The sequence below is a fragment of the Chaetura pelagica genome, unplaced genomic scaffold (genome assembly GCF_000747805.2).
Source record: "Chaetura pelagica isolate M959 unplaced genomic scaffold, ChaPel_1.0 scaffold612, whole genome shotgun sequence".
NCBI classification, from domain to species: Eukaryota; Metazoa; Chordata; class Aves; order Apodiformes; family Apodidae; genus Chaetura; species Chaetura pelagica.
The window spans coordinates 162175-173635 of record NW_009952448.1 but is presented as its reverse complement, the minus strand read 5'-3'; the positions used below and the strand labels follow the sequence as shown (position 1 = coordinate 173635).

At 56.3% G+C, this 11461-nt stretch overlaps 2 protein-coding genes across 2 annotated transcripts in view; one reads left to right on the top strand and one right to left on the bottom strand.

Moving 5' to 3' along the window:
- Positions 1–342, top strand: part of MAP4 (microtubule-associated protein 4) — a 105503-nt gene extending 105161 nt beyond the window's left edge. Inside the window, exon 22 of the mRNA XM_010008547.1 lies at positions 133–342. Coding sequence (XP_010006849.1) covers positions 133–342 — 210 coding nt within the window. The remainder of the gene's footprint in view (positions 1–132) is intronic.
- An 8436-nt stretch (positions 343–8778) lies between these two features.
- DHX30 (DEAH (Asp-Glu-Ala-His) box helicase 30) overlaps positions 8779–11461 on the bottom strand; it is a 19782-nt gene continuing 17099 nt past the window's right edge. The window contains exons 14-19 of the mRNA XM_010008544.1: positions 11372–11433; positions 11134–11293; positions 10758–10915; positions 10201–10304; positions 9907–10046; positions 8779–9252 (exon numbers count right to left, since the gene is read on the bottom strand). Coding sequence (XP_010006846.1) covers positions 9017–9252; positions 9907–10046; positions 10201–10304; positions 10758–10915; positions 11134–11293; positions 11372–11433 — 860 coding nt within the window. The 3' untranslated portion in view covers positions 8779–9016. The remainder of the gene's footprint in view (positions 9253–9906; positions 10047–10200; positions 10305–10757; positions 10916–11133; positions 11294–11371; positions 11434–11461) is intronic.

Below are 11461 nucleotides of genomic sequence, written 5' to 3'. Positions count from 1 at the left end.
TCCACATCTCCACCCATGCTTTCTTCAAAGCCATGCTATTCCTATGTTCCGGATCAATCATTCACAACCTTCCCTTCTCTCTTCCCCTCTCTCCCCCCTCCTGCCCCTCTCACCTGCCCTTGTGTCCTGCAGATTGAATCTCACAAGCTGACGTTCCGTGAGAAGGCCAAGGCTCGGACAGACCACGGAGCAGAAATCGTCGTCTCCAAACCCCCCAACCTTTCCAGCAGCACTTCCCCCTGGCGTAGCACACCCGGCAGCCAGAGCCTGGCCTCAGTCGCCTCCTTGTCACCGCTGCAACAGCCAGCCCCCCTGGCAGCCCCTCCTCAGCAAGGCTTGTGACCCCCCAGCCCCTGCTCACCCCGCCCCCCGACGTGACGCAGCTTGGCCCTCTTAACCCGGCCTCTGGCTCCAGGTGGGGAAGGGGGCAGCGTTTAGCAGGGTCTCCTCAAGCAGCCCTGGGGACTCCCCCCTGCCCAAGCAGGCCGGGCTCTGCTGGTTCCTTTTTTGGGGCTCCCTTCCCTCTCCACTCCTCATCCCTTGTGCTTTTCAGGGGGTCCCTCGGTCAGTGTTAGTGTCGTGTGTCGGGGACGGGCACGACGGGACGTCCAGGCTGTGTCTGGCTGTCCTGAGCAGGGGGGAGATGCAGGTGGAGCCCAAGCTGCTGGTGGCTGCAGCCAGGCCAGAGTTAACAGGGATAAGCTGTGATCTTTCTTTCTTTCTTTCTTTCTTTTCTTTCTCTCTTTTTTTTTTTTTCTTTTTAAAGCCCCCTTTTCCCTCCTTGCTGCTTCAGTTTCTGCTGATCCCGTTTGATGATGATATATATTATACACACACATTAGGCTGTTTTAACTGTTGACTTTAACCTTTTATTCTTTGTGACGCTGTGTTGATGATTTATCGTGCTGCAAACCCAGGCTAAGTTTCCTTTTCTCTTTCCTCCTCTTCCTAACCCTAGGAGAGTAGAGACATTAACCGCTGCTGCAGTGCTGGCTTCTTACTGACATATCCAGCAATTGTAACTCTTTTTGTTGGTGGTTGGTTGGTTGTTGTTGGGTTTTTTTTTAATATTTTTAAACGATGGAGCAAATTCATGGGGTTAAGCCATGTCTGAAATGAAAGGCACAGGAATGTGTTGAAGGGAAACCTTGTTGTGAGAGATGAGGTGGAGCCTGTGTTGACCGCAGTGAGACGCGTTGAGTCTGATGCTGGTAAAAAGAAAATAAGCCCTCCTGTAGGGCCAAACCTCCAGCCCTGGAGGGTGCCCAGGACCTTCTGCACATCAGCAAAGGCAAAGATGGTTTATTTATTAACTTGCAGAGCCAAAGCCCTGGGATTCTTCTTCTTTCCAGCCAGGGCCTGAGGTCTGGAGGATGAGCAGGAGGCTGCTTGGCGGTGCAGGTGAACGCAGGTCCTGAGGTCTGTGGTTGTTGCGTGTGGTTGTTTTGCCAGAGGCTGAGGTGTGAGTGACCCGGGGGTGGGGGAGAGAGAGCCCGAGGTGGGGACAAAGGGACAGACCACCTCTCCCCCCCGGGCTGTGAGGCAGGGGTAGCAGAAGGTCTGTGGAGGGCTGGGAGGGAGGCAGAGCCCCGGGCTGGGGCAGGGGAGGCAGGTTTTCAGTGCCAGGGAGTTGCAGCTCTGACTAGGAAGGAGATTTTTTTTTTTTTTAATTTTTTTTTTTTTTTCTTTACCTTTGAGGTGTGAGCTCCTCGTTCCGTGTTGCAAATGACACTAAAAGAAATGAAATGTAAATAAATTTAAAAAAAAAAAAGTTAAAAAAAGCAAAGCGCGTCCTTGGGTCGTCAAACTAATTTAAAGTGAAAAGCAAAAGGAAAACAACAGCAACAAAAATTTAAAAAAAGCAGAATAACAAAACAGTGGGATCCAAGTGAACTGAACCAGGCGTGTGCTGAGGGGGGGCTGCTCAAGGAGGGACAGAGGGAAGCCTGCAGCTTCCCAGGCTTGTGGGAATCTTTCTTTGGGAAGCCGACAATGACACGATAACCCGGAATCTGTATTTACACACAAAGATTCTTATTGCACTTGTATTTTTTATATTAAAGTTTGCATGATTTCTAATAAAATGGCATTAAAATGTACTAGTTTGCATCAAAGTCGTCTGCTAGTTTCATAAGTGCTTTTCCTCTGGATACAAATTGAAACGAGCGATGCAGATTTGCACCTGAAAGGGGCGGTTATATATACCCCATCACTCCCAGTGCTTCCCTTCCCCTTCCACCTCCCTCCTCCCCACCTCTCCCCTCCAAACCACATCCCTCGAATCCCAAACCAGGGAATGCAGCCGAGCTGGTGCCTCCCTGCCCTTGTCTTGTGTGTCCTCGGTGTCCCCACCCAGCCCTAGAGTAGCTGGTACTAACCCCCGGGACCTTCCTGCTCTCCTGCCCCCTGGCAGGGCCTGGGCAGGGGCTGCAGCAGAAGCTGCTCCAGCTCTGGGCTGGGCTTGGAAACCTACTTTTTTTGAGCTTTGTGGTGATGCTTGGAAACCCCCCCGGCTGGTCCCACGGCCGCCCCCCCGCATGCCCCCCCCTTGGTATATATCACTGCCCCTTCGCTGACGCTTCCTTCTTGCTCTTACTGCTAAATTCTAAACACCAGCTTGATCTTCTCAGTCTTGAGGGTTGGTTGGTTGTTTCTTTGGGGTTTTTTTTGTTGTGGTTTTTTTTTTTTCCAACACTTGAATTTGAAGGGAAGTTTGGAGGAGAGAGACTGAGGTCAGGTGGGTCCCCTCGGGAGGGGAAGGCAGGGGCTGCGTTTCCCCAGCAAGAAGGTGAATCCGCCCAGAGGGGCTGGTGCCCACGGGGGGCCTGGAGCCCTGGTCCAGCCTCCCCGGGCGGGCAGAGGGACAGGGAGGTTTGTGCTGGTGGGAACAGTGAAGGCTGGTGGAGGTTGTGGGTAACCAAAGAGCAGGTGGGAGCTGAGCTGCCCTTCCTGCTGCTGCTGGGCCATGCAGAGGTGCCAGCGCAGGGAGGGAGGCAGCAGGGCCGGGTCTTGGCTCAGGTGCTGCAGGAGGAAGTGGCAACAAACATTGCACTTTATCTTCTGAGAATGCAAAAAAAAAAAAAGACAAGCAAGCAAAACTCTTCATACCCTGGAAGGGACGGAACTGCCACCTCCCCCTGCCTTGCTTTTGCCAGGGGCACTGACTGCTCTGCAGCCCTCGGGCACAAACCTCCCCAGCCCCTGCGCAGCTGCACCGCCCGCCTGGCCTGTGCTTCCGTGCCACTATCACTTGTTGTGCCTGTGTGTGTGTAGCTGACAAACAGTCCAGAGCCACTAGTTCGGTGTGGTTTGTCTAGGACAGCTTGAGTTTTGTTGTGGATTATTTTTTTTAATTTCGTTTTGTTTTAAGGAACCAGCTGTACATCCTGTTGGCCTGGGAAGGGATCGGTGTGTGATAATGATTTTAGTTGCCTGGCTGGAGAGATGGGAAAGAGCTGGTTAGTGCTGAGACCTTTAATGAACCCTGTGGAGAAGCTGCTGATTGGGCAGAGCAGGGGAAGGGGCTGTGTTTGCTGTTGGCTTGATCTAGGACTAGAGGTGGGAAATTCTTGGGGGGAAAGAAAAATAAATGAGTTGTGGTCTGAATTAGGTGCGACTTGAATGTACATGTTCCTGTCCTGAGATGCCTCGTATGGGGCTTGGCTTTCTCTGCAGCTGCTCCTGGGGAGATAGAGGGGAGGGCTGAGGTGGCCAGAGCAGCTCTCAGACCCTGCTGAGCTGGGAGAAGTTGGGTGCTGGTGGGCTCGGTCCCTGCTGGATGGGGCACAGGGCGTGGGCTGCACTCGAGGAGCCTGTTCCTGCCTTGGGCAAGGGGCTCAAAAACGTTTCCTCAGCCAGTGGTCGGGGTGAGCGTTGACTTGGGGGTGTCTGAGCTGCTGGGGAGGCTGAGCAGGCAGCACGGGAGGCAGGGCTGGATGGGGGCTCCTGTCCCCCAGGGGCTGGTACCCCCCCAGCTGCTCTGGCAAGAGGGGCTCCCCACAGCCCAGGCTGCTGGGCCGGAGCCTCTCCCTGTGGGTCAGTGGCACGTGCAGTGACTTTGGGGTTTTTTTATACTGTTCCAGTACATTCAAGTAACCAAGTTTGTGGGCTTGAGGCCACAGGAGGCTGGGGGCGGCGGGGGCTTCACTGGCCCCCCCCAGCAGGCCCCTGCCCTTGGGCCGGGGTCCTGAGTGCAAACTGAATGTAGTTTTCTACGCTGACCCTCTCGCTGTTGTCCCCGCGTCGTGTCGGTGTGTGACTGGGGCTCTGGGACCCTCGTGTGTTTGTGTCGTTTGGGCAGAATGTCTAGTTTTCCTTGGGTGTCGGTGATGTCCTCGGGGTGACAGGGGCTCCCGTGCCCTGTGGAAGGAGGGAACAGCCCAGCCCCTCCTGGGCTGGTCGGCGCTGTCCCTGCGAGTGGCCGGAGCTGTCAGGCTTGGGAGAAATGTCACCCAAAAGAGGAGAGAAGTCCCCCCAAAGCCCCCCCGGGGCGGGGGGGGGGGGGCAGCCTGTGGGGTGGAAAAGAACCCTCCGGGTGGCAGCAACGGGAAGCCTGCTCCATCTCTCCTCTCTCCCCCCGAGCTCGGGCTGGAGGCACCGTTTGCCTCTCCGTTCTCCCTCTCGCACGGGTCTCGCGGCCACCAGCGGGTTGGTGTCCAGAGCCAGAGCAGAGACGAGACTCCATCCTGCGCCCGTCGTGCTTGTCCCACCCCCGCTCAGCACTGCCTGCAGCTTCCTCACCCCTAACTTAGGTACCAGGAGTAACCACGTAGTGGGGACGTGACCGCGTGGAGGGGGAGGGGGGGGTGGGCTGAGAGGACCAGGAGGCTGGAGATGAGGGCTCAGGATGTGGGATCCAGGAGAACTGATCCCAGCTCCCTGTGGTCTCGGGGGGTCACTTAACCTCTCTTTCTGCCTCGGGTTCCCCAGCTGCAAGGTGGGAGGGATGATACTGGTACCTCACTGGGCTGTCGTGGGGCATGAGCAGCGTGTGAAGTGTTCGCTAAATGTGACTTATTATTACTATTTTGTGTCATAGGATGACTGAGCAGCAGCCCTGGCTCCCCGGGGGGTACAAGGCACTGCCTGGGGTGGGGGCACCGCTGTCCCTGTGCCCTGGTATGATCACGGGCAACGAGGGACAGGAGAGAAGGATGTTTTTTGCCAGATGGTGCCATGAAGTCAGGATATGGGACTGAGACTGGGAAACTCCTCCTCAATCCTTTTGCACAAGCATAACTTGAGCATCTTTACAGCAGTGAACCTGGGTCCCAAACTGCTGGGTTTGGATCAGATAAGATGGATAAACTCTGCCTTCTCCTGCTCAGGTAAGAGGCCAGATTTGTGCCTTGGCTTGTAAGGATTCCTCCAGGAACACAAAGCATGAAGAGCACAGTGCAATGAAAACCCAGTGACTACACAGCAGCCTGCTTGAACCCAAGGTCAGCAGGGAACCACGTAGTGGGGACGTGACCGCGTGGAGGGGGAGGGGGGGGTGGGCTGAGAGGACCAGGAGGCTGGAGATGAGGGCTCAGGATGTGGGATCCAGGAGAACTGATCCCAGCTCCCTGTGGTCTCGGGGGGTCACTTAACCTCTCTTTCTGCCTCGGGTTCCCCAGCTGCAAGGTGGGAGGGATGATACTGGTACCTCACTGGGCTGTCGTGGGGCATGAGCAGCGTGTGAAGTGTTTGCTAAATGTGACTTATTATTACTATTTTGTGTCATAGGATGACTGAGCAGCAGCCCTGGCTCCCGGGGGGGGACAAGGCACTGCCTGGGGTGGGGGCACCGCTGTCCCTGTGCCCTGGTGGGTGCTGAGGGGTGGGCTGGGGAGGGGGAGGTTAGTGCATGGGTGCAAGACCTGAGACAACAGCTCTGAGGGCTGGGGGGGCCGGGGCAGAGTCCCCTCCTGCCCCAGGGTAAATTCAGACCAGTTTTGTTTCTGCCTTTCTGTCTCGCCCTCCTGCGAGGGGCTCTAAGACTGTCGTCTCCTTAGCAACATTTCCCGAGTTGATGTTGTGATTCTGATTATTGTAAAGGGTTGAAATAAAGCTTCTAGATGTTCCTGCTCAGACTGGGCCTGTGTTTGTGGGGGGGGGTGGGAAGGCTGGGCTGGGGAGGGAGCGCACAGCCAGGAGGCAGTTGATGTCTTCAAGAAGGCAGGAAGAAAGGGGTGAGGCAGTTAGCTCTCCTCAACTCCCTGAAAGGAGGTGTAGGGAGGTGGGAGTTGGGCTCTTCTCTCAAGTGAATAACGACAGGACCAGAGGAAATGGCCTGAAGCTGCGCCAGGGTGGAGTTTAGACTGGGTATTAGAAATAATTGCTTTACCCAAAGAGGTGGTGGAGTCACCATCCCTGGGAGTGTTTAAACGAAATACAGACATGGTGCTGAGGGACATGGTGTAGGCACTGATGGTTGGACTTGATGACCTTCAAGGTCCCTTCCAACCAGGATGATTCTACAATGCTATGATTCTGATGTTGCGGCCTCTGATGCCTCCCAACCCCTGGAAAATTCCCCTTCCCTGGCTTTGCTCCTCTAGCCTGGGCTCAGAGAGGAGAGGGCTGCTGGGCTGCCACCCCCCCATGGCCACCACCAGCCCTTGGTGGCCGCAGAGTGGAGCAACACGGCTGGGCGCACACAAACACACACACACGCACACAAACACACACTTGGCACTGACCCACCCTCCCTGGCTCCTCAGCCAGCAGTGGCCAAGCAGGACAAGCCCAAGATCTGTTCCCAGCTCTGACTGAAGGGGGCCCTGAGTGCCACCAGCCCCTGACAGCAAGTGCCCCCCACCCCCCCATCTCTTCAGAAGAGCTTTTCTAGCTCAGCTGAGCACAGAGGATGGATCTGGCCCAAGATCCCAACCAGCCCTGGGGAGGGTTTAGACCTGTGGCCACTGGCCACCCAGGGAGGCTTCACCCAGGTCCCTCTGCCCAGAGCACCCAGCACCCATCACCCAGTTCCCATCCTGGCAGCCACAGTGGCTGGTTCCCCCTGGACACCAGCAGCACCAGGACATGCTCAGGTGCTCCTGGGGTGGCTCTGGGCCCTGGTGACTCTTGCTGGGTGGGGACACCCACACACCTCTCCTCTCTCTGCCACCACTGCTCTTCCCAGCCCCAGGAAACAGAGCAAGAAAATGACAAACTGCAGCCTTTCAGTTACTGAAATAAAACAGAAAAAAACCAAAAAGAATGAAGAGGACAGAGGCAGTTCCTACTCTATCCCTTTTTATTGTCTTTAATCTATGTTGTAAAAAGATCCAGTATCACATAACAGCCACTGAAGTATCCCAATATCACACTAGTTCTGAACCATTTAGACAATAGCTTTTAGTCTTTTTTTTTCCCTTTTTTTTTTCCTTTTTTTCTTTTTTTTTCTTTTTTTTTCTCTTTTTTTTTTTAAACCTGCTGGAAGGGAAAACCATCCTGCCCATTATGCAGGCCAAAAGAAACAAACACTGGTCAAATAATAGTGACAACTTCAAGCAAGTGAAATGAAGATGAGAAGTTCTGCGTGAACACAGGCTGCAGGACTCCCAGGGCCCCGTGCTGGTGCATCCGGGACCTCGGAGCATGGAAATGGCTCCAGCCCTGGCTCCTGCTCCCAGAGTTGCCCCCCAGCCCCCCACCCTTGTGCTTTTTGCCCCCAGCTACTGGCACCGCGGGGCTCCTGCACACCCACCTGCAGCGCGTCGGCTCAGATGGCAGCTCCGCTTAATTAAAGCCCATGAGGAGTAAATTAAATCTTAGTTGAGAACAACTGGGAGAACCAAAGGGTGTCCCCCCCCAAGGGAGGCTGAGCTGCCAGGGCAGGGAGCCCTTTGCCATCGTTCCCCTCTGCAGAACCAGCCTGGCAGCCACACTGGGCCGAGGGATTTTGCCACCTCCACCCCCCCTGGCAGGTGCTGCCAAACCTTGCCCTTGATTTCAAATACAAAGTGTAAGAAATGGTGAATAAAAACAACTGACCCCAGGCCCCGGTGCTCAGCTGCTGGGGGAGCAGCAGCCAAGCCCCCTTTCCAGCACCACCCCAGGGCTCCGGGCTCCAGGCTCCAGCCTGGTGCACAGTCCGTGTTCCTGCCCGCACTGTCCGGCCCCAGGGCTCCTTCCTGTGCCCTCCGAACGCTAACGAAGCCTCACAACAGCCCTGTGAGGTAGTCACTGTCTTCGTTTGACAGGGAATCCAAGGCAAAGCTGGGATTAAACTCCAGGTTTCTCGTGTAATGCTGAGCTAGTCACAATCCTTCCACAGAAATATGGTCCCTGGTTGTAGGAAACAAAGGATTTTGTGCCTCAGCTCCTGGCTTCCCGCAGGAGAAGGCGCTCACAGGCAGACTGGCAGCTACACTCAGGTCCTGTGTTGCACAAGTGACAGGGATCCGGCCTCCTTGACGTAGGGAGAAGAAATAAAATAACAAAAGTAGTAACAACGCAAGAGGACACAAAGTACAGGCAGCTCAGGAGGGACCAGTCACATCTCACACTGCGCTGTGGGGTGGCAGGGCCCTGCAGAGGCTCGCAGATCCTGCCTGGAATGTCGGGTCCACCCGGCAGCCCTCCTCAGGAAAAGAGAAGACGAGGAGACGATCCCCTCCCTGAGCGGAGCTGCTGCATCCCTGCCCTGCCCGGGAGCAGGCGCAGCCGCCACGTCCGTCGTCCTCGGGAGCAGCTCTGGCCCAGAGCTCAGCCTGGCCCGTGGGGATGGGGCCCAGAGCAGCTGCCTCCTTGTACCCAGCTCAGAGCCCCAGGCTGCGAGGAGCTGAGGAGGTGGGTGTCCAGGGAGCTCCCGTCAGGGTCCATAGCACTCCCAGTCCATTCCAGGCGACGCTGGTTCTTCCTACGCGGTGACCATGCACGGAGCCGACAGCAGGAGATTCAGACAACATTAATCTTCTAGGATGGAGAGAGATGACTTCACAAGGGATAAATAGAACTTTTATTTAAATAAACATTTGTGAACATCTTTATACAAATTACAAGTCCCCACACAATCCTCCAGCTCTGCCTAAGCGCCAAAGCTGCCGGGAGGGCCTTTGAGCAGATCCACCAGGATGTCGAGCAACTGGCTGTGCTGGTGGTGCAGGTCCCCAGGGATGGCTGCCATCTCGTAGCACAGACACGTCTCCACCATCTTGGAGAGCGACACACGGAAATCACGCAGGAGGCGGATGGTGTAGGAGTCTCCCTCCAGCACCAGGAGGTCACTGTCTGTCAGGGAGACTGTTGCTCGCCAGCCGTCATCTTAGTGAGGAGAAGAGAGGAGGTGAGGAGCAGGAAGGGTGCTGACCTGTGCCAGCCCTGCTGGCCTCTGCACCACCACGGCCAGGGGCAGTGCAGGTCCTCCCCATGCTCATTTTAGCCCTGAATCTCAACCAGGTCAAACAGTTCCCACCAAAGCCAGGCAGCTCTCCAACCCATCTCGCTGGGATCCTCCCATTGTTTCCCACAGGAAAGGGGCCAATTGCACAGCCTGTCTGAGCTCGAGGGCTGGAGACCAACTGCAGTGCTGCCAAAAACCCAGGGGCTGCATCAGCACATCTACAGGGAGGAAGGCTTGCTCCTCCCAACACATCAGCCATGGCTGAAGACCAGCCCAGCTCCTCATCCTCAGGGATGAGCCTCCAGGCACCACCCTGCTTGCTCAGCCTGCCTCTGGCTCCATTTCCCTGTCTCCTTGGAGAGCTACAGCTCACAGATTATCACCTTTGCAGCCCAAATACAGCAACACCCAGTCCAGAGCAAGAGGCTTAGAAAACTGAAGACAGTTGGCCAAGGAAACAAGCAGGGCTGCTCAGAGAGATGAGGAGCAACGACGCAGCAGCCCCTCAGATGGTGGGAGCAGGGTGCCTGGGGTGCCAGGGGGGTGTGCAGCTGTGCCAGCCCTGCAGCACTCACCTCGGACGTGGATGTCTGTGTCAGTCATGAGCAGCACAGCCAGCGGGTGGACCTGGGAGGAGTCCCTCACAAACACCCCCCCGTTGGACTTCACCGCCATGAAGTAGGTCAGCCAGCGGCTGTACAGCTTGGAGGCCTCTCTGCACGGGGAGAGCTGAGTCAGCCACGGGCAGACCTGCTGGTCTCTGGGCCTGGCACATGCTGGAGCAGTGCCAGGGTCCTCAGCACAGCCAGCTGGTGTGGGAGTGTGCATGGTCCTCCTCCCACCATGGTGTCAAGACACAGAGCACCCACCTGTTGATGGTTGACTTGTGGAGCAGGACGGTGCCAGCCTTTGTCCGATATGCGTAGCTGTTGGGCTTGAACTTCCCCTGACGGGTCACTTTGCCTTGTCTCACCTGAAAGGAGAACATCATCTCCACCACCTGCCCAACCAGCAGGCCCTAACCACAAGCAGCCATACCAGCTTTCCCCACAATTCTCTCCTCCGTGTGTGTAGAGAACATGTTCCTCCACTTTCACAAGCTCTGCTGTGTTAGGTCACATGGGGGTGACCAGAGCTGGCAGCCACCAAATGCCACACAAGGAGCAGCAAACAGGAGGAGGAGGAAGACACCACCTCGATGGCTCCCAGATCAAGCCACAAGAACCCAAGCATGGAGCTGCACAGGCTGGGAGGGACACTCCTCACAAGGAGGGATCCTGGGACAGCACTGGAGGAACACGTGGGAGCACAAGCAGACAGCCTGCCTGGGACACACACAAGCATTTCTGGCACCTCAACACCTCCCTGTGCTGGCCAGAGTATCCAGCAAGCCTGGGAAAGTGGTGGCAGAGCAAGGAGTCAGTACCTGGATGAGGTTGGGGTAGAGCCCAGCCATGAGGACTCCCTTGACCAGTTCTTCCTCTTCACTGTACTGGTTACATACAGACGAGGGCATGGTACAGTCAGATGGGGATGACACCAAGAAGGCTTCATAGAGGTTCTCAGAGAACTGCTTGACAAGGCCTGCAGGGAGAAAACAATGCTGGGGAATGAGATTCACCCTCTCCTTCACCCCACTGAAGAAATAACCACAGCAGGGCAGCACCAGCTCTGGCCTTGGAAGGCTCAGCCTCAGTGCTAGGAGACCTGTCCTACCTGTGGCCTCCCTGGCACCCAGGGCTGCACCTGCACCCTGGAGAGAACCTGCCCAGTGCTCCAGCCTGTTCAGGGGGCAGACTCACCATTGATGAAGCGGAGGCTGGGGCCATACAGGTAGTAGTCCTGCAGGTAGTTATCCCTGGCACGGCTGTCCCTGCGCCTCAGCACCTCCTCCCAGCCCGCCACGGCCCGCACGAACGCCAGGTGGTCGCTGCCGCTCTCCCGGCTCAGCACAGCCTTGGCCTGGGAGACAGACACGTCAGCCAGGGATCAGCCCCATCCCCACCTGCTTTCTCCCTTCCTCTAGGAAAGGCTCCTCACCTTGTCCACCTCGGCACGGTTTTGCAGGCTGCTGCTGAAGGGGTCCCGGGTGAGGCAGGAAAAGATGACGAGCAGAGGGCGGGGGGAAAG